Here is a 23,723-nt window from a genome sequence, read left to right as displayed (position 1 = left end):
TGATTATAGAACATTGGCTTACAGGATGTTTTTTTCATATGTCTCTAGAAGATATTCCCTCCTCTATCGGTGCACTATTTCTTGTGCCACTGACTGCCATTTAACCACAAAACATAACAGATCCATCTTCAACATCACCTATGTCTAAACTGTTCTTTTTTTTAAATGCTTGTTGACTGCAGTTAAAGGGATCAGTTTTTTGTTTTTATTAGACTCTAGCACTTGGATCCATAATGTCTTAGCCTTATCAAAGTACTGTATTTCACGCTTTAGCTGTTGACTTTTGTGATGTGCTTAAGGGTAAACCTTCCTTCTGAGCACCCTCTATGCAGATCAAATGTTGTATTTGAGCAACACCATATGAAGAGTTTTTTTTTTTCCTTGGACTTCCAGATCTTACTTTTACCTTTGACTAGAGGACATTGTGAAAAAGATGATATGGATTAGGGTGTAATAAGTAAATTAAAGTGGTTTTAAACCCTGAAATAAAATGTATTACATTGCAGCTTACTGAATCTTAGATGTGCTTGCTCAATTAGTTTAAGCTTTTATCCTGTATTTTTACCTTGTGATCCAGCCCAGTAAGTCTATTATTCTTCAACTTAACATTAACAGACCAATTTGTTAGACCTAGCAGATAGAGGGCCGAGACAAACAATTTAAGACTTGTAGGGCTGCCCAAATTGGTTTACAAAGGTTTGCAATGCTGCTGTCCAAGAGTATGTTGCTCCTCTATGGATACAGTGGAAAAGTGAATGCAGCCACCCTAGGGATGATGTACGCTGCAGCTCCTAAACTGATGTTCAGGAGCTGTTCAGTGTTTTTTTCAGCAGCCCCTAAACTCTCCCTAATGTTTTCCTATGTGTCCATGTATACATATTCGTTTACAGGCAGTTGAGTTTACAGTCGTTTTCTTGATCGCACCAAACTTGCGTTCAGGAGTAGATTTTACCTGCATTTCAAACTCTTGTAAATGCGTGTAAACACTTGTAAACGTTTGTAAGCATTTGCGTTTAAAAGCGTTTTTTAACTGTTCCATGTCCAGAGCCTTTTTTCATCATCAGAAATGCATGCACAGCGTTCTCCATGTATTCAAATGGACCTATTACACCAGTGCAGTCAGTTCCAGGTTTCGCGTGAAGGAAAAAATGGTAGAACCTGCTGCATTATGCTCATGATGGGATCCATAGTGAATACAACCAGAAAAGACAGGTAACCTCAACACATACTGCTCTCTCTGCTTCTGCTCTCTCTGTTCCTCTCAAAATGTCTGAAATAGTTATTTTTTTACTATTTGTCAGTGCATTCTGGGCATTTGGGAAGGTCTCCTGATGTTATGTTTTAAAAATGCTTCTAAACACAAATGCGCATAAACGCGCATAAACACGGTATGCAAATGCGGCTAAACTGACGTTATTTAAGCTACATTTTCCAGCAGTCAGTTTCCATCATTCAGAAGAGTTTTCCAAACGCCTCGTGTACATGAGCTCTTAAACCTAAGATGTCGTACTGGCTGATCACCAGATGAAAATAAATTAGGAATAAAAGCTTGAAGAAAAAGAAAACTAATGCAGCCACCATATCCAAGGATTGGTAAGCTACAATATATTGTTTTTTTCTTTGGGTTTTAGCTATGCTTTAACCATCTCTTAAGCATGTAATAACATCTCTAAAAAGACACTAAAGTGACCGACACCTAAAGTTACTCAGTCCATTATTACTAGCTATTGACTCTGCGTCAGTCAAAGTTAGCCCACCCTGTCCTTCACATGCCTCGGGGAGTTGGGGGGGTCTTACATACTGTATGTATGTATATATATATATATATATATATATATATATATATATATATATACAGGGCTTAAAATTTCAAGTCCTGAGCTACAAGCCAGGCCTTAAGAGTTACTCGCCACCAACAAACACACACAAACAGAAACACCTGTACACACACACAGACATGTACATACACACACACAGAGACACATGTACACACACACATACAGACACATGTATACACACACAGGCACGTACAGACACGCATACACACAGATACATGTACATACAGAGAAATACACACGCACAGACACATGTACATACACACAGACACATGTACATACATACATACACAGACACATGAACACACAGACACATGTACGTACATACAAACACACACACACGTACATACACACACAGACACATGTACATTCACACAGACACATGTACAGATACACATATGTACATACACACAGACACGTGCAATTGTACATGCATACACAGAAACACACACACACACACACACACACATGAACACGTACACACACACACACACCCCCGTTCCCCATAAAAATTGCAGTACTTCGTTGTTCACTCACAGAGCCGGGTACTGCACTCTAGGGGGAGGCAGAGAGCACAGCACGCACTCCTTGCTTTGCTTTCACTGTGCTCAGCTATTGAGCAGTCTGACAGCTCCCAGTGCCTATGACAGATCTGGCCTGAGCTCTGAGCCTGCTCAGCAAGATGGCCCTGTGGAACACACTCACCCCCACCATAATCTCCACTCGCCATTGGTGAGCAGGTGAGTGAAAATTTAAAGCCCTGTATATATATATATATATATATATATATATATATATATATATATATATAGTGTATTTTCAGCAATTGCTCTTTTAATGCTATTATTGAACTGTTTACCCAAAATTAATTCCTAATATTATATGCCGTAGACAAATGTGTGTTGCTGGCTGTATCACCAGGTTAAAATAATGAATATTTGGACCTGCTTAGTTATGGGGTTCCCTGTCCACTGGCACTCTTTAGGTCTTATGTACAGGCATTTTCTTGCACCTGAACTGCTTTTCTTCTCTGTACAAGTAAATGGAAAGGGATGCAAGATGCAAAGGGAGATTTAAAAGAAAGATGTCCTTCGGGAAAATATGTTAGTGGGATACTGAAATAAAGGTTGCTAAAATCTTTGTACTATAAGAAGTAGACTGAGATTACTTCATTTTTAACAGCAGAAATAAGTGACTACCTAGGACAAAAGATCCAGGTTACATGGACTGGGCATACAGACCCTTGGCATGAGGTCTGCAATTGTGTGGAATCCCTTTTGCCCATGTAACCATTAGGGGACCTCTACGCAATTCATCTATGATGAAGGCAAAGGCTTCATAAGGACAGAATGCAGCTGGGCAGTCTGACAAGATCTCTCTACTCTCATCTCTAAAAGGAATTTTCTCTTGCCGGATGAATAAGAGCTAAAAAGTGTTCCTCACTGCACTAAAGTCTGTCTGCTAAGGATGCTCCCTGGAGTCTCAGTAGAGACGACTTCTCCCCCTGCCTGAGCTAGGCAGTTTATTCATCACTGAGGGAAGCAGACGTGCTTAGTTTACTACATTGTTTCACAAATTATGCAATGACCTCATCCTCCCTATACATCTTATAATTTTTAAGAATTTCCATAAAGAAAAATAATTTATTTCAATGGCAGAAGCTGGTGAAAAAAAAAAAGGTTTTTCATATCTCTATACAGTATAAAGCTTCTAATTCACTCCCTGGTCATCTCTCGCCTCCACTACTGAAACTGCCTCCTCATTGGATTACCTTTACATAGGCTATCCCCCCTTCAATCCATCATGAATGCTACTGCCAGACTCATCCACCTTACTAACCGTACAGTGTCTTCTACCCCTCTTTGCCAATCCCTCCACTGGCTTCCACTCATGTAACAAATAAAATTCAAAATACTAACAACAACTTACAAAGTCTGTCTGAATATATCCTAATCTATCCATGTTTAGATGATCCCTGAAAACCCTTCTCTTTAAAGAAGCCTATCCTGCTTCTAACTAATACACTGTGTTTTTACTTTCTCCATCAGCTCATACCCCACAGTTATTACCTTTTGTATCATTTTACCTTCCCTCTTAGATTGTAAGCTGTAATTGTAATGTCTGCCTTTATTTTGTAAAGTCCTGCACAAACTGTTGGCCCTATATAAATAGTGCATAATAATAATAAAAATAATAATAATAATAATTTACGTGAATGATAAAAGATTTGTTCTGTCAGATGTTGTATGGCCATACAACATCTGGCAGAACAAATATTTTATCATCCATGGCCATGACTATATTTTTTTGGGTTCAGGACCACCATCTTTGTGGCATGTTTTGATAAATGGATTTTGGTTTATGCACATGCAATGAAATGATCTCTTTGTAAAGCATTGTCTTTGCAAATAAATTTTGTGCTTATATAATTAAGCCATTTAGAAATATTTTGGACCTAGGGAAATAGACAGAGACTCAAATACAACCATATCCTAGCTAATGAAGAAGATTGAGTGGAGAGATTGATGTAGTAAGGGGCAACTGATGACCACCCACCATGCTTATGTTTGGTACATCAAGCTCTTCCAGAGTAATATATTACTAAACTTTCCTTTAGCCTATATATATTCTGCACATTGCCTCAAATACTTTACTTATTTGGCAATTCTATTACACTTGACCAGTATTTTTCTTTAATTATAATAGTATGCACTTTGCAAGGGCAAAAAAATTAAACAGATATTTGGCAGTGTCATCTGACTATGTGATGAACACAAATGTATATCAAGTAAATTGACACTTCATTCAAAACTAATATTCCAGCATTGGACTTCCTTTATTTTTTGGGAACCCTGACCACAGGATCTTGGCACCAGAGTTTTCAGGTTTACCCATCTCCTATGTCCATTATAAAGAGGCCTCCCTCTCCCTTTTGGGGTTTCCATGTATTTTATATTGCAGAACATCTATTTGATAACTGTGAATGCCATTTTCAATCCTTTAACATTGTATAGTTGATTAATGGCAATGCAAATGTAGTGTACATTTCTCCTTACTGTAAACCATTGCAAGTAGATATTGCGACTCTTGAGTTCTTCACACCTCTGATGGTACCATGATAGTAGCAGTGTTCTCCTCCCTACGGAATACAAAAAAGTGCTTACAGGGCAAAAGTCAATGTAAATTAAAAGTGACATTTCCTGCTAGAATATTAATGAAAACCATTTTTTCTATCATAAAGGCAAATTAGTAAAGAATAAAAGAAAATCAGAAATGAGAGTGTTAGTTTGAATTCACATTTATGATACCAGCTTACAATGCCTGTAGATAGCAGTCACTGACTCCACACTTTAAAGATTCAGCCTGTTCCAAACTGATTCCATTTTGAGTAGATGCTAAGGGTTGAGTTATCCTTGGCAACATCAGGGCAGAGATATTTACACCTGGATTGCCACTTGCTGTAGCCATTTCTAGTGGTTCTCATTTTTGAATGACTATATTCAACTTCAAGGTGAAAACAGCTATAAGAGTGAGACCCCATAACAGCAGGTTTCAACCCCCTAATTGTTCAACCTGTAACCTCCTACCACCATTTACAGATGAATTGTTCTAACTGTATCACCAATATTTAGCTTAATTGGTCTTACCCCCATCTTGGGCTTTTTCTTAACTAAAAATAACCCTATCAGGTTAAAAAGAACCTTTGTTATATTTGGGGGATTAAAACCAACCTGCTTCTCCACTTGAGAGTGACCCTTTTTTAATGATCGATTCTCCTAGGGAGTAAGCCAATTAATGGGGCTAGAGGATCTGCAGTCTATCTTCCAGGGTCATCAACTTTGATTATTTAATTGGAAATTTCATGGTACAATGCTGTTCACTGTCAAACAACCCCGAGCTACATGGGCCATCCTCCACGAATGTCAAAAACTGCCCAATACAGCCCGAGCAATCCTGAGATAGTGAGATTGGCTTGAGACATGGGACAAAGTGCTTTATCACCAGGCCTGCATTCCGACTGAACAAAGGGACATCCTACATGCTGTGGTCCCCCAGTCGCATATTTTCAGATCTGCCAAGTGCTACACATCGTGCGTGGGCACTTTTGGGCTGACAAAACTGAGTCCCTGGTCAGGAAATACTTCTTCTGCCCATGACTGACAGATTTGGTGCAGAAAGCTTGCAGAGTGTGGAAACTTCTCTGCACAAGGTCCCTACTGAAAAGGTTCTTCCTCAGGGTATCACTACACTTTGGTTTTCATTGATCATTTCACCAAGTTTGCGGTGGTAGTCCCCACCAAAGACCAGATGGCTCAAACAAGGCCAAACTGTTTTGGTAGCATGTAGTCCAACCCTACATTTGCCCCAAGAACATACTCTTGGACCAAGGCCCAAACTTTGAATCAGTGATCATGTCTGAGCTGTGTCTCAGTGGCATCCGGAAATCACACATCACTCCTAATCATTCACAGGGTAATGAAGCTTGCGAATGGATCAATTGCACCCTGCTGGGTATGCTACGAACAAAGCCACCAAGATGGGATCAACATGAGGGGGCAGTGGTGTGGGCCTAAAAGAACACAGTCCATCGAGTCACTGGTCACACACTCTTCTTCCTGATGTTTGGGCACTATGACTGGATGCTGGTGGGCCTTCTAGTAGGATCTCCAGAATACTTGCTGCACGTGGGTGCAGGAACACTGGGAAAGGGTCCAGAAAGCTAAGCAGGTGGTGTTTGATAGACACATGGAACTGGCCCCTGATTCTGCTCTAGAAGATCTGCCATTGCGACTGGGAGACCAAGTGTTGGTAAATAATACAAGGGGCAGTAATATGGAGCCCAAATGGGAGCATACCCTTTAGTAGGTTGAGAAACAGCCTTTCCAATGATCACTTTCAACGTTACTCCACAGAAGACAATGTAGTTCACCACCCATGGTGGACAGCTTCCTGCAAAGTACTCTATGTTGTTTAAACTTACTTTTTTCTGTTTTGCTTTAACCATGTTTATTGCAGTTTCCATGTTGCCATTTTCTGTGTTGCGATGCCGAGGACAGCATCTGTCAAAGGATGGAGGAGGGGTGTAGGCAGGTGCAGTCTATTTCCTCCACTGTAGGTGGTGCTCAAACACAGTAGCATTGCAGAGGGAGAGGAAGTCAAGGGAAACATGCTCCTGTATGGTTTTCTGAGTCACTGGGGAAGTGATCCAGTTGGATGCTGCCACTCAATGTGACTCTGGTGTTCATCTTGGGTCAGGCAGAGTCTATATAAGACCCTGGCTCTTGGGCTTGGCGTGCGTTTCTGAAAAATGGGTAGTATAGGGATAGATCACCCATCTGACAGGAACAGTGAATAGTGGTAGGGTAAGGTTCTAGATTAGTAGGGAAATGATAGGGAAACGCCATCCTTCCTAGAATCCCCCCATTTGGGTACAGACTAGCCAGACTGCAATCTGCCCTTCAAGATAGAAGCTGTAGTCACTTCCAAGACCAGCTCCGTTCTACCTTGCTGTTACGTATGTAAGTTTCACGGATGAAGGTCTTTCCGCTGGGTTGTTTGTGAAGTTTGAACTCTGACTTTAATACAAGATCTGTTTACTGCAACTGGACCTTGTGTGTTTACTGGTGCTGCACCTTCCCATATGCTTAACATGGGCACCATACAGAAAATGCTTTCATTGCTCAATGCAAAGACACATACAAAACAAACAAAGGGGTTTTAAAGAGAAGAAAGAACAAAAAATAGCACAAAAATTTAATGGGGGGATAAACTTGATGGACCACTTGTTTTTCTTCTGCCATCACTCTTCAATTCTTGCAGTAGTTAGATTCATGAGTCAGCAACTGCAGTATTCACGCTGCAGCAGTTTCCTGAGCCAATCTGCACTGTACCATAAGGCTTTTCATTGCTTTTGTGCTTGTTTCTCCTAACATGGTACACACACACAAAGCTGTGTGACTTAATACTGTAAATCCTTTCAAACATAGCCATATGCATATGGCTAATATATTGTACGCAGCTGCTGAGCATATTACAAACAAATGGATTTAAATACTGAAGCTCAGATTTGCTGTTAGATTTACATTTAAGCATGCAACCCTTTTCTCTGGTGATTCTACAGCTTATATTTCAGTATTTATAAGAACTATGCTGCTCTGTTTTTGGACAATATGTTATGAAGAAAAGAGAAATTCAAAGTGATTTAAAGAACTATAGGCAAAACATGTTTTTTTAATTTTTTTCATGGATAGAGTAAGGAAGAGTTATAACCCCTGTCAATTTTTGTGCCATCTATGTCCCATTGGGGAAATTTACATTCACTTCCAGTCCCATAGCCAAACCAGGAAGTGAGAAGAAATCCCTGCAAATTAAGGGAATCCCTTGGGTCACTCCAGCTCACCAGAACGTGTGTCTCCTTTGGAAAATTCCCCCTCAGCTTTTCTAGGGACAAAACAAACTTTTGAGTTTTTCTTTTACTTTCACTTTCAATGATAATGGTAAACAAGACAAATAGAGAGTTTGAATTTCCCTAACAGGGGCACATACGACAATAAAAACTTGACCGAGGTTCTAATCCATCTTTACTCTATCCAAAACTAAAAGAAAAAAGTTTTGATTTTACAGACAGTTTAACTTAGATCTGTTCCTTTGCAATAAACATGATATTAAAAGTTAAAAGGCACCAAGAGCTGTGTATGCATATTCCTATTCTTCCTTGGCACCCCATGTGCCTGCTGCCAACTGGCTTTCAGCTGCAAAGTCAGGGCTATGACTTGTTCTAACCCCCTTCCATTTCAAGGCATATTGTCCTATTGACCAAAGCGGTTCATTGTAATGAAGCATGCAGGAAGGAGGTGGTGGATGGGCTTGTATGCTAAGAAATGAAAAAATTGTATGTGCACAGCGTCTGATTTCACCTTGTTGGATCAAGTTTGCTAACTGACAGATTTACTTTAACTTCTTCACACCGACAGTATGCAACTGGGCCTTGACGCCGAACGGCCACATATTTGCGTACCATTTGTAAACAAACATGTGCTGAGAGCGCATGCCCTGTGTGCTCCGATCACATGCGGTGCGTCCCATGGAAAGGTCCTGATCTCACTTTGCGAGCGGGACCTTTCCAATCATGTGACTGCCATGGCAGCCAATCATGGCGGTCAAATGACCCTAAATCCCGCCCCGCCTCCTGGCGTCAGAAGCCCCTTAAAGGGCTGGGAGGCACCGGCGTGAAGGGGTTAAGCTAAAATCTATTGTATCTCTAAATTGGTTTCATAGGTGCATGCTGTTTCTATCTGCCAATATAAATTGTTCATCATTATTAAAACACTAAAGAGAAGCAATTTCCAAGACAACAGTGTATTTGCTTATATTTCACAATGATGGCCTGCAAAGTATCATGGAAGGGGAAGATCTAAATGTTTGCAGCATAACAAAGCAAAATTACCTTGTTGAGTTTTGGCTTTCCTTCATCATACTCAATCTCCACGTAATCAGAGGACAACAGACCACTGCAATAGGCACAGAGTAGCACAAGTTAGATTCATTTGGAATATATGAGACCTTTTTGAAAAATAAACTTTACAGATAATACTAACACTCCTTGTAAGTTTTCACACCTTCCAAATTTTACTGCACAGTATATTAATATCAGCTAGTCAAAATACAGTATATCCGAATATACTGATTTATAAAAAGATAGTTTAGTGCCATAGCAGTAGTCAATCAAAAAAGAAAACATTTAGCTGTACTTAAACATACTACAGGCTATCAGAAGTAATACTGTGGAACCCACATTTAAAGTATAACTAAAGGCAAAACTTTTTTTTTTAGTTTTGGATAGGGTGGAGATGGATTAGAACGCCTGTCAGTGTCTGTGTCCCCACTAAGGAGATTCACCCTCTCAATTTGTCCTCTTTACCATTATCATTAAAAGTGAAAGTAAAAGAAAATTCCAAATTTTGGGATATCCCCAGAAAAGTAATAGAAGGGAAATCTTCCAATGGGGACACTAATTCTGGTGATTTGGGGGTCCCCAAGGAAGTCCCTTCATTTGCAGGGATTTCCTCTCACTTCCTGTTTGGCTGTGGGATAGTAAGTGAAGGTAAATCTTCGCAATGGGACACAGATGGCAAAAAAAAAAAGTCTGACAGGGGTTGTAAACCTCCCTTGCTCTATCAACAATGTTAAAAAAAAGTTTTGCCTATTGTTCTGCTTTAAATCTGAATGTCAGGCTCCAGATATAAATCTGAACTCCAGGTATAATATATTATTATTATTATTAATGCAGCTCTGCATAAATGAATAAACATTAAGGGCTCATGTACACTGCAGCTGATAAACTGACATTCAGGAGCTGTTCTGCGTTTTTTTCAGCAGCCCCTGAACTCACCCTAATGGTGTCCCATGTGTCCATATACACATCGTCGTTTACAGTCGTTTACTGGCAGTTGAGTTTACAATCGTTTTTTTGAACGGCGTTCAGAAGTAGACGCATGTAAACGTGGCTAAACATGGCTAACCGCGTTTACAAGCATTTGCGTTTGAAACATGTTTTTAACTCTTCCATTTCTAGATGCTGTCCAGAGCCTTTTTTCATCATGAAAAATGCATGCAAAGCATTTTCCTGGTACACCATACTTTGAGGTTTCACATGAAAGAAAATATGTTAGACACTGCTGCAATAACTTCTGCACAGAAATGAGCTGGAACACATCCAAACACCACAAAAAAAAAAAGACAGCTAATCTCAACAAATACTGTTCTCTCTGCTTCTGCTCTCTCTACTTATCTCAAAATGTCTGAAATAGTTCATTGTTTACTGTTTTTCAGTACTTTCTGGGCATTTTGGAAGGTTTCCTGAGGTTATCTTTAAAAAACACTTCTAAACGCAAATGCTCATAAACGCACATAAACACGCATAAACGCAGTATGCAAACACGGCTAAACTGATGTTTTTTAACCTACATTTTCCAGCAGTCAGTTTCCATCATTCACAAGTACATAAATATGTATGGGATATAAGCCTCTTCAGCAATGCCAGTCAGCATTGCTGTAGTGCTTATATGCTAACAAGGGGCATGCCAATTGGAGGAGAGAGCAGAAAGACAGGGAGATGAGCTAACCAATCTACTGCTTCCCTTCACTGACCAATCACAGCCTGGGGGAAGAATCATACCTGTGTTACATAATTGTAATATATAAAAAAAGGTCTCTGACAGACAGGATTGTTGCTATGTAACAGAGTTGTGTAAATCTCAGAAATGGATGGATAGAAATAAAAATAATTTGGCAGATAAAATATTTCCCTTACATGTATTTCAAATGTGTTTAGTCTTTGCCTGGAATTCAACTTTAAAAAAAAAAGTCCAGCAAGGTTATTTATTTTTATTTAGTTTTGGATAGCATGGGGAAGAGATTTGAACTTTGTTGGGTATTTTCTGCTGCTTGTGGCTCCCAATGCTGTCTCAGCCAAATAGGAGGGAGAGACGATGGGACTCAGATAAGTGTTGGGGGGACTGCTACACACAGGTTTTTACCTTCATGCAAAGAATGCATGAGGGTAAAAAAAAAGCTTTGACAACCTCTATTTTACATGTTTTTCCAACATTATGTAGCAGACTTTACATGACTATTTTTAAGAGACTTAACCACATGCCGCCCAGCCACTGTAGAAATACGGTGGCAGGGCGGCACAGCTGGGCAAAACCACGTTTTAAAACGTGTGTTTTCAAAAAAGGTAGGGGGCGCGTGAGAGGCGCGCCACCACCCTACCTGTCCCGCCGATCACGGCGTTACCGGCTGTGTCCAGGCGATTAGCGGCAATCACTGACAGAGAGCAGGGCTGCAGTAGCTGTGCTCTCTGTCAGTTTCCTGACAGCTCTAACAGACTGATCTGGAGAGAAGAGTTTATCTCTCCCGATCAGCGGTGTTCCCTGCAGTACACACCCCCGCCCCCTAGTAAAACACTCCCCTCACACAGTTAACCCTTTCACTGAATAATAAAGTAAACCCCTTCCTCCCCAGTGCCATTAATACAGTGTCAGTGGGTTTTTTTTGCACTGATCACTGTATTGGTGTCACTGAGAATGTCAGTTACCCCAAGTCAGTTCCCCCCACAGTGTCAGAATGTCCACCGCAGTCCCACCATAAGTCGCTGATCGCCGCCATAAGTCACTGATCGCCGCCATAAGTCGCTGATCGCCGCCATTATTAGTATAAAAAAAAATTAAAAATCCCAGTATCTTTCCCGCCATTTGTAAACACTATAACTTTCACGTAAACCAATTAATTTACACGTATTGGGGTTTTTTTTAGCAAAGACATGTCGCAGAATGCATTTTGGCAGAAATTTATGACTAAATTTGATTTTTAAATTTTTTTCTACTGGACATGTTTTATAGCAAAAAGTCCAAAATATTGTTTTTTTTCCTCAAAATTGTCAGCCTTTTTTTTATAGCGCAAAAAATAAAAAACGCACAGGCGATCAAATACCACCAAAAGAAAGCTCAATTTGTGGGAAAAAAAGGATGTAAATTTCATTTATGTACCATATTGCATGATTGCGCAATTGTCCGTTGCTAGCAGCGTTGTATAGAAACAAATGGCGTAAATTGCAGTATCTATACCATAGTTTGTAGACGCTATAACGTCCACACAAAGCAATGAATATACACTTATTGGGATTTTTTTTACCAAAACATGTAGCAGAATACATTTTGGCCTAAATTTATGACTAACTTTGAATTTACTATATATTTTTTATAGCTGAAAGTAAAAAATATAGTTTTTCTTCAAAATTTTTGGTCTTTTTTTGTTTATAGCGTGAAAAATAAAAAGCGCACAGGTGATCAAATACCACCGAAAGAAAGCTCTATTGGTGTGAAAAAAAAGGATGTAAATTTCGTTTGGGTGCAGCATTGGATGACCGTGCAATTATCAGTTGAATTAGTGCAGCGCCGAGTAGCAAAAAGAGGCCTGGTCATTAAGGGGGGTAAATCCTCAGGAGGGCAAGTGGTTAATGATAGGGAAGTTGCAGAGTTATTCAGTGCAGCTCCTTGGTTTGCTGTTTCTGCAACTGAATTTGGCCCTGTTCTAGGTATTTACAAGACAGTAATTTACAGGACAGCAGATTAGAAAAACAGTAATATGCTTCTTGGAGGTTGGTCTTTTTTTAAGGAAAAAAGTGTAGAGTAGAGCACATCTGGTGAATCTGTATGGAACGAGAGTAACTATGTACTACGTTATTACAAAATGGACATTTTAATATCATATCAACTAAGGAACTGAAATTATGATTATAACTCTTGAAAAAATCTTTAAAAATAAAAAGAAATGACCCATTTTGAACTCTTAGAAATATTGTAGCTCTCTTATAGTGGACTCTGCCTATCAGATCTATGCATTTTCAAATAGCCATCCTCCAAAAGGACAAATATTTGTAAGTGCCTTTATAAGTATCAAGGTATTGCTTGCAAAAACTATTTCAGAACTGCAAGATGCTGCTTTGAGGTCTAAATCTCTGTAAAGGTTTTTATATAATGTATTAATGGAGATTTAAATTAACACCCTACAATTTTCCTTTGCAACATCACTTTCAATACAAATGCTGGGTAACTTTAACATTAGAAAAGTCCCTCTTCATGATCTGATTGCTGACTTTCTTCTGGCTGTTGCCCTCCTACTTTCTGTAGCTTGTCCCAACATGTGTGACAACTTTCATGTAATCCATGCATGCCCTCTGAGCAGGGGCGGACTGACAACTCATGGGGCCCCCGGGCAATAGGGGATCATGGGGCCCCTGTGTCCTTGCCCAAACTCAAAAAAGCCTATGAAAAAGGTACCAGGGGCATCTCATGGGGCCCCCTACTGACCCTGGGCCCTCGGGCTGTGCCCGAGTTTCCAAATGGTCAGTCCGCCCCTGCCTCTGAGTGATACCGTGCATTTCGGCCGCAAGCAATGCTGATGTTACATAAGGGGCAATTTCTTGAATGTCTCTGCTTTCTGAAGGCCTTTCAAACTCAAAGTAAGAGAAGAGAAGTCTAGCAATGACTGACATATCTGTCCTACAGGCAGGGCTTTGCATCGGATGTGATACCTAAATGCCCAGATGCATATAGCATCCAGGCAAAATATTGTAGTTTTAGCAGCAAACTCTTTGCAATAGGTGATAATGGCTGTGCATATTCCCAGGGCATGGAGGTTTTGTGTCACTGCACTCAAAGAAGTCCTGGAGGACTATTATGAAAGAATGTTTAGTTGCTTGCAGGACACTCTATTAACAACAGCAGGGCTAGAACAGATGGAAATTCAATGACTCATTACATAAATGATTTTCATTTTCTGACCATAGATATGCTGTAACATTAGCATTGATTCCACAGATATGTATTTTGAATCATATTAGGTGATAAAAGGATATATCAGCCCGTATATCTACATTGTTAACCAGAGCACCTCACTTGACCTTTCTTGGCCTGCACTACTCTGAATTAGCACTCAACAAGAAAATGCACTCTGCAACCTGGCAATTGAAAGAGCAGAAGCCACAGGCAATGACTGGGACGAAAATAGAACTCACTTAAGCTCTTCAGTGCTCGCACGGCTGGATGAATCATCATTATTGGTTAAGCCAGGAGATTTCTGGTTGCTTAAAGAAGATTCTGATTATCATACGACATTCTTATGTTACTATGGGCAAAAGATGGTGGTCATGTGTATGTTATCTAACAAAGGATATTCGGCAGAAGGCTCAGACTTTATATTTTATTTATTGCCAAGTTACATTCCAAGATACAGACATAAACGATTCCAAGCCAGTAACCATTTTACTTGTTCAGGGAACACTTCCTCAGGGCAGGATCTAATAGTCAGTTATTATACTGTCAAGTACATAGGTATACTTGTATGGGCAAGGAATGCATACTTTGTGGAACAGAGATCAGCTAAAAAAATTCTACAATGCCATTCAGCCAATCTTCCCAGAGATTTTCAAACTTTTTTATGCAAAATTTCAGGTCATGAAACACGGACCTTTAGGCTATGTTCACACTAGCCTTGTTAGCAAGCGGCAGACAGGCGCTTTGGAAGCGTTTTTACCGTTTCCCAAACGCCTGGGAAAATTCTGCACATTGCAGCACATGGTGCTGTTCAAACGGGAGCGTTAGCGCCGTGGCAAAACAGATGCCTCTGGTCTAGTCAGGAGAAGTTGAAGCCCCCTATTCAAGTCTATGGTGCCGCTCCGCAAGCATTTGCGATGGGGTTGCGACACGGTTCCGAGGCATTTGCGGAGCGGCAACACCATTCAAACTTCATTATAGGTATTTGTGGGGCGTTATTAACGCTTGGCAAACGCCTAGCAACTGTCGCTAAACCGCGCATGCGGCGTTTGCAGAGCGTTAAAAATTCTCCGCAAACGCCGCACCAACACTTGTCAAATTCTATAGGGGCATTTGGCAAGAGTTGGAAAAACAGTCAAGTGTGAACTAGCCCTTAGGTCTTCTGCTGGTTACACACTGCAATCGCACCGCAAGTACACCTGCAAGCGCACCGCAAGTACACCTGCAAGCGCAACGCAAGTACACCTACAAGTGCAACGCAAGTACACCTGCAAGCACAACGCAAGTACACCTGCAAGCGCACCGCAAGTACACCTGCAAGCGCAACGCAAGTACATCTGCAAGCACACCACAAGTACACCTGTAAGTGCACCACAAGTGCAGTTGCTTTATATCCAAGGGTAAACTCTGAAATGGCTGCTGATTTCTTTCATCCAATTATGTGCAAGCAAAAATGCTGTTTTTTTTTATTTTCCTTGCATGTTCCCCTCAGATCTACAGCAACTGCACTTTCAGTGCACTTACAAGTGCATTTGCAGCCTATTTGCCTTTAGTAAATCAACCCCTCTGTCTTGTACTAATGGTGTGGTGAATCCATTTATGGAGTGTGAATGGTGAATCATCTCCTTTGAGGGGTTTTTATCCGCCACTTTTTTGCTGATACCCATAACCAGGGAACAAAGTAAGAGAAGTCTATCCAATTCAGAATCAGGCAACAATAAAAACCACAAGTGTTAATCCTTTGCTATACTAGAAAAATGTTTTTATTAACTGCTTCAATACCGGACACTTTTACCCCCTTCATGCCCAGGCCAATTTTCAGGTTTCAGCGCTCTCATACTTTGAATGACAATTGCGCAGTCATGCAACACTGTACCCAAACTAAAATTTTATCATTTTGTTCACATAACTAGAGCTTTCTTTTGGTGGCATTTAATCACCACTGGGGATTTTTTTTTGCTAAATTAACAAAAAAAGACCAAAATGTTGAAAAAAAAATTTTTTTTTCTTTGTTTCTGTTATAAAAGTTTGCAAATAAATAATTATTCTTCATAAATTTAAGCCAAGATGTATTCTGCTACATTTCTTTGGTGAAAATAATGCAAATCAGTATTTATTATTTAGTCTGTAGGAACGTTATAGAGTTCACAAACTATGGGATATATCTGAAAATTGACCAATCCTGAAGTACTGACAGCCATTTCTTGAGCCCCAAAAATGTCAGAACAGTATAGATATCCCCCAAATGACCCCTTTTTGCAAAGTAGACAGTCTGACGTATTTCATTAGAGGCATAGCGAGTTTTTTGAAGTCGTAATTGTTTTGTCATAATTTTTCGGAAAATGAAAAAAAGTCACAATTTTTTTTTTTACATACTGTCACCAGTGCAGTACAGCGTCAGCATATAACTGGTGTGGCGGTGATCAGGGACACTGACTGGTGACAGTACGAAAAAAAAAAAAGATAATTTTGTTAACATTTTTTTTTCTTTTTTATTTAATTGTTTCTCGTTTTTAAGTTTTTTTTTTCATATTGCACTATGACCAAGGTAGTATAATGTTACCATAGTAACATTGTACTACTTTGGGGAAGTTATCAGTATTTTTTTTTTTTTTACACAATTTATTGATTATAGCAAAGAATTTCTTTGCTATAAGCAAGTATTTAACTGAATGAAATCGATTCGTTCAGGTTTTTTTTTGTGATTAGCTGTGATTGGCCACAGCTAATCACATGACACAGATGGGCTGTGATTGGCCCAGCCTGTGCATGTGATTGCTGTGACCATTCACAGCTAGACACACTTGTATACAATGAATGGCATGAAAGGAAGCTATCCATTGTATACAACTGTCATGTGACCTGCTGTGATTGGTCACAACAGGTCACATGGTACTGGCAACAGGGCCGGTACACAGATCTGTCATCCGCCATGTCCAAGGTACACGGCTGGTGATAGATCTCACCACAGCGCAGCCCTGCGGGCATGCGCAAAGAGTGATCTGGGAAAGACGCCATATGGCGCCCTCCCGGAGGGATGAAGTGTTCGCCCGGCCACCATTTGACCATAGGCCAGGCGGCAAATGGTTAATGTTTGTGACCCCACTGGGGATAGTTCCCATCATTTCCTGTTCTGACACTCGTTAGATAGACTGGCAATGAAGAAAAACTGCCCATCTAGGGTATATAGACAGCAATAAAAAAAAATCTCAACCCTATTCAAAACTAAGAAAATGTCTGGAGTTGGCATTTAAATGTAAGTAACACATCTGCTTTAATGTCCTGTGACGTCCTTACTGAGATTAAAGTGTTACTAAACCCACAACAGTAAAATCAGTCTGTATATGCAGTAAAGCATGCTTGTTATACTCAATGTGAAAGCTAAGGGGTTAATCCTCTGCATTGTGTAAAAAGGCTGTTTGATCCTTTCTTCTCTGTTCCTCCCCTTTTTCAAGCGACCACAACATATCTCCAGACTGAATAGTAGGCATGCACATGCTCAGTTTGGTGTATATTGCTAGAGAGGTTTTTTTTTCCTTGGGAGATTGTATGTGAACAGCACAGGGCCAATCAGCACTGTCCAGACTGAGGTCAGGGGATTTCTATCCTCCTAGAGCAGAAAGAAGACTCCACCTACAAGCTATAACCAGTGCTCTGCTGGACACTGATAGAAGTCACAAGACTGCTCTATACTGCTGATGAGAAAAGGTATTTAACAGTTTATATTTACTATAATAATTGCATTTCCATGTTGTGTGTACTGTGCAAGACCAGACACAGGGTCCTGAGTTTAGTAACACTTTAAGTTGAGTATTTTAAAAGCACATAACCCACTCTTTTATTTGCTATTCACTATTTTAAATATACGATGCTTGACTAGTCAGAATTTAAACTAAAGAGGTAGGTCTTTCAGTCATTTTAAAGGGTAAAGACAGCTTTGCCCATCCTCTTACCGCTCACCAACCTGCTGGTATTTTCTTTTATTTTGACACATGCATTGAAAGAACCTTTCTTACTTGTAGGGAAAGAATAACCCTCTATAAGAAGACACCAACAGAGGCCAAACTTTATCTGCCATCCAACTCGGCTCGTGTTTGTCAAGTTATACCCAATTATCACAAGCAATGCCGGGAATGGTCACTTCTCTTGTAAAAATTAGATTGTGATTTCCTGGCTTTAGGGCTCTAATGAAACCAAATCTTTCATTAAACTCAGTTTTCCTATAATACAGATCATAGATGGAAAAAGATTAACAGGACATGTCAATACAGGATAATTAAATGAAAAGGAAGCATAGAATTGGTTTTTACAGGCTGAAAACCACTAGGTGTGGATCACATAGGGACCTATTATTTCTTTCTTCGACTCCTTTCCTGATAATAACTTGACCATTTAATATGAGAACTGCTATCTTCGTATTGATGTACTTTGTGCTCTTAAAATAAATAATATAAAATACCCTATATGATAAAACTTTGTATAGAATTCAAAGTCAGCTGCAGTACAAACAGGCAGGTTTAACAGAGATTTTTTTTTTGTTAGTTTTAAACAAAACAGGAAAGGTTAGAACCTCTTTGAGGTTTTTACTGCTGTCTGTGTTTTCTTCGGATGTTTCTCCCTCACTTCCTGTGCTGGTGACCACAAAACCGATATACTCCGAATTTTCTTGTTTTTTTTTTTCCATTGATGTTCATATTCTCAAGTTGGGAGAGTTCTCTAGTGATGATCAGTGTCAATGAACCATCAGATCTCATCTCAGTATACAGACACCGATAAAAACCTGGGAGAGGTTCTTACCATTACCTGTTCTATCCAAAACAAAAAATGTCTGTAGTTGCAATTTAATATACACACTAATATGTATTCTTATTATGGAGGACAACACAATTTCAGTCATTATCTCTGAACATAACTTATAAACATAGATATTCCTATAAGTGCTTTCACTGTCCATATGGGATGTTTTTATTTCTGCTGAACAGGAAAACCTACATTATAAAAGAAATTCTCCTTAAGGTAGTGCATTTAGCTTGCCATAGTGTATACATGTGTCATAGCCAACAGTTTTTTTTTAATGAAATACTATTTTGATCTGTTTTTCATAATTTGTTGCCATTCATACTGATCTCCTCTTTAAACCACTTCCTGTCTACATGCATGTAGGGATTCTGATGGTGACAAATAGAGCTGTTGATAAGGCAGCCCTCCTGTACATGGCTTACTCCCCATGAGTTCCAAAGGGGGGCCCGGACACCTGCCTAGCAGGAGGGCTGGCTTTACTGTCTTGTGACTCTTATTGATCCCCCTACAGCGCTGCCAGCTTTCTCCCTCTGGCTACACTGCAGGTTGATCAGTTCTTGTACTTGTGCCCTCTTCCTCCTGCTGTTCGGGCCCTCCTATGTGTCCCCCCTCCCTGCATAGCTGCTAGCTTCCCTCATCTCCTCTCCCACAAGCAACTACTGCAGGCACACAGGGGGATGTTTCAGGATGGAAAGTGGGGGAAGGGGCCGGTAAACATGTCATGTTTACTTGCCCTTCCTTTCCTCCATGAATACCATGAGCAATTGCTACCAATCACTCCTATGTCCATTCATCACCGAAGCATAATAAACAGTGTTTACTATGCTTCCGTTTTTTAATAAACAGGAAGCCTCAGAGTGCTTCCCATTTATTCACTTTCCAGTGCAGCTGAGGCTGCAGAGAAAGGGACTGATGAATTATGAAGTCTCCAATGTGAGGCATCAAGGGTCTGTGTAGACCCCCTAATATTTCACCAATACCCCCAAACAGGGTAAATAAGAAAATGTTAAATAAAAAAATAAATAGGAATGTTCTAAAAAATAAATAAATAAATACAATTCTAAAAAATAATGTAAAAAAATGAAGGGTTTATTCACATGTGTTTGCATGTGCGGTCAGCATTTGGATCACTCTTCATAGAGCATTTGACAGGCAGTAAGGAGGCACAGTGCTTTAACCCCACACTAACACACTGCAGCTGTGGTTGCGTGGCACTTACAGAGCAGCGCTATTCACCTGAATGGGTCTTGTTCAATGGGGGTATAATTTCTGCCATGACTTCAAAACATAGCATTACGGCCCTGGCATTTTAGTAAAAATATCATTAGATAAAAACTGGACTATGTCTGTGTAATGTGTGTCACCACATCCACTTATAATCTCCACCAGGTGTGCACATAACAGAGTGACAACTCAGGTGCACTATTAGGAGAGAGTTGTCACCTCATAACGGAAAGCAACTAAACAAGGAACTTAATGGTAGGATCACCAAATAATATTTTTTAAAAAGCTGCAGATTTCAAACAACTTTTGAAATCATATTAACATGTTAACACCTATATGGAATTCTAGTGACTGGGTTTAGATCTACTGTAACCTCATCAGCACAATTGCTTTCCAAAGATGTGTGAATTTAGTTTGTGATGAATATCACCTTGGCCATGAAATTGTTAAAATGAGATGGTGGTTGTTTTTAAAGAGATTGGGGAACATCTGGATATATTATTCTCTGATCTCTGCCTAAGTGTCGGCTGCAATGCCCAATGGACTTCAATAGGCTAGATTAATTGCTTTGCCGCACAGCAAAGCAGTAATGCTGTTACCCTGGCAGTGTGGAGATCTGCACCTGCTTACACCATCTGCGTGACCTGATGGTGCAGGGCTCATAGCCCCCGCATGGCTGACCTTCATCTTTCTCTGGGACAAGTACATTTGGCTGCTACCAGTTAAGTGTGTCAGATACAAAAATACAGGCTAGTTCATCCGGAAATGTGAAATCATCATAATTTTGAATGGTTTAAACTATCTCATACAATCCACCCCTTTACATTTATCATATCCTAAAAATCTTTACCCACTGGAACCTTCTGATACACACACATATACAGTATATTAAAAAAATAACATTTTAAATGATTACAATTTGTGCAATGCAATATTTTTAGAATGGCTAAATCATCAATTCTCTAACCTTTTTCACTAAAACCTCACATGCTTTAGGACACCTGCATTTCCTGTTTTATACATGGTCAGCATCATCTAAAACCAATGCAAGAGTTAGCTTTTAACATTGTTGGCAAAAAATGACACTGGATGTTTATTTCTAAAATAAGTCAGAACAGAATCCTAACTAGGAATTGTAAAATGAATGACTTTAGTGTCTATCGGGTGACCTATGTCATACTCTACAAGAATCCACCGCTCTAAATCAATATTAATATTATTGATTCCATATACTACATATCACTACAGATTACCAGTCACTGGAAGCCCATCCCCATTCAAGATGTTTTTCTTATAGAAGTGGAATGGTGTTAATCTCTTTTGTTACCTTTTTTGTTTCTGTCTGTGACTCCATCTGAGCGATCTACCTTCACTTCTTGTCCCAGTGATGGCCATGCAAACAATTGGGAAAATGGTTATCTCCTGGGCACAAAAGTGTCTGACACCAAGAAATGAAGTTCTAACCCTACCTTGCTCCACGTAAAATGTGTTTTTATTGATGCCCATGCTGTAGAGATTTCACATCACGTTCCCTCCTGACAGGCAGTAAGGAAAACTTGATAAAGCCCCTAATCCTTTCACACTTTATCCAAAATTAAATAAATTGTGTTGGTTGGAGTTGGGATTTAAAAGATGGCTTTATCTTTCTATCAACTAACCACCTCTTCTTTCTCCCTCACCATCACAACCGCCACCTAAGCTAACCTGCATTAACCCCCCTCCAGATGCTTACTTACCTCAGTATCATGACCCACTTTGGTGTTTACACTTTCTTCTGAAATTTCCTGTGCAGCAAAGACTTACCTTGGACTGTATATCAAGGATCTCCAGCCCTGATATATGGCCCTATTCAAGTTTTGCCAGTGGCTTCCTTGCAACACAAAACAACTTAGACATATGAGAAAAACTTTGTACAAAGTGATCAAGGTGATGACCAGACAGTTCTTCTAAGTACACAAAGTAATGCCTGAAAAAGCATCCTTTAATATGTGGTTTTCTGTTTATTTTCAGCGCCTTCTTTTCAACTCCTTCTTGTACAGTAGTAAGTAGTACTGGTGTTACTACAGCGCAGGGTTGAGGATAGGCCGAAGCACTATCCTGGCAGCCATAAACTTAATCCCAGCTGCTCTGTAAACTGGGTTTTCCCCAGCGCACACACAACACTGCCCACATGACTGCTTGATCCAAAAAAACCATGCCAAACACTAAACATGTGAGCTTCCTATTAACCTTAGGAAAGGGTTCTGACTGTGTCCCTATATAAAACATAATGTAAACAGGAACACTTCACCAAGACCCTCCTAAATTCGGAGGGGAATTTGTCCTTTACAAATATATTTCAGTTTACGACAAGCTTTTGCTCTTATTAATTTCTTCGAAGAAACTTTAGGAAGATATAACAGAAGCCAAAATCACTGGGAAAATATACATTGGAATTTTTAGTAAAGGGAACAAAGTTTACACAATTATTCAGAGCGAAAAAGGTTTTTAGAAGGAGGAAAAGTTGCATTAATTTACATTATGATTTTCAACTCATTCTCGTACAGTAGTAAGTAGTACTGGTGGTACTACAGTGCAGGGTTGAAGGTAGGTGAAGACACTATCCTCGCAGCCATAAACCAAATCATAAGTGCTCTATAAACTGGGTTCTCCCCAGCATACACACAACATTGCCCACAAGACTGCTTGATCCAAAGAATGATGCCAAACACTAAAGATGTGCACTTCTTATAAAATGTAGGAAAGGTCTATTACCATGTTCCTATATAAAACATAATGTAAACGGGAACGCTTCACTAAGACCCTCTTAAATTTGGAGGGGAACGCATCCTTTAAAAATATATTTCAGTTTATGACAAGCTTTTGCTCTTAATAATTGCTTCTGAGAAACTTTAGGAAGATATAACAGAAGCCGAAACCTCTGGGAAAACATTTGGAATTTTTAGCAAAGGGAACAAAGTTTACACAATTATTCAGAGCGCAAAGGTTTTTAGAAGGAGGAAAAGTTGCATTAATTTACATTATGTCTACGATTCTTCCTTTTGGAGGTTATTTAATATTCTCTTTGTAGCTCTATTCAGCTGTCATCTTCAATAACGTGAGAAGCTATTTTGCCTCTAATGTACGGCCCTGAGGTGTATTGAGCCGCAATTACGGTATATGTATCTGCAGTCTCCCAGACACCACACTCTGGAATACTTAACTCTTCAACGAAGCATAATGGAGTATAACACATCTTTGTGATCAATAAGGTATGGCCGGAAGCAGAAGACATAAGGCAGATACAACCCATTCTATTAAACTGTCAGATAACATAACTGATTATTTCATGCTTTATATATTTTACCATTACTGTTTAAATCATCTTCAGGACCTAATTTCTAAACCTTCATTAGTAATTTGTTATAATGGATTCTTAAATTGAAACAGTTGCTATTATAAGAGTTTAAAACAAAAGAAATGTAAAACTAGCGTGTTGGCTGGATATTTGTTACTACATAGATGCAGGGCTTCATTTGGACATCAC

The 23,723-nt window shown here is 39.6% G+C and overlaps 1 protein-coding gene across 4 annotated transcripts in view; it reads right to left on the bottom strand.

Annotated features, from left to right (window-relative positions):
• ADAM23 (ADAM metallopeptidase domain 23) overlaps positions 1–23,723 on the bottom strand; it is a 243,664-nt gene that overhangs the window by 99,835 nt on the left and 120,106 nt on the right. For all 4 annotated transcript variants that reach the window (XM_089671082.1, XM_089671098.1, XM_089671077.1 and 1 more), the window contains exons 4-5: positions 9,283–9,346; positions 4,892–4,974 (exon numbers count right to left, since the gene is read on the bottom strand). In XM_089671082.1, the coding sequence (XP_089527208.1) occupies positions 4,892–4,974; positions 9,283–9,346 (147 nt within the window). The remainder of the gene's footprint in view (positions 1–4,891; positions 4,975–9,282; positions 9,347–23,723) is intronic.

Source organism: Staurois parvus, unplaced genomic scaffold, assembly GCF_062004578.1.
Source record: "Staurois parvus isolate SC_StPar_1 unplaced genomic scaffold, SC_StPar_1.0 ptg000011l, whole genome shotgun sequence".
Taxonomy (NCBI): domain Eukaryota; kingdom Metazoa; phylum Chordata; class Amphibia; order Anura; family Ranidae; genus Staurois; species Staurois parvus.
The sequence above is the reverse complement of the archived record's forward strand: the minus strand, read 5'-3'. Positions and strand labels throughout refer to the sequence as shown.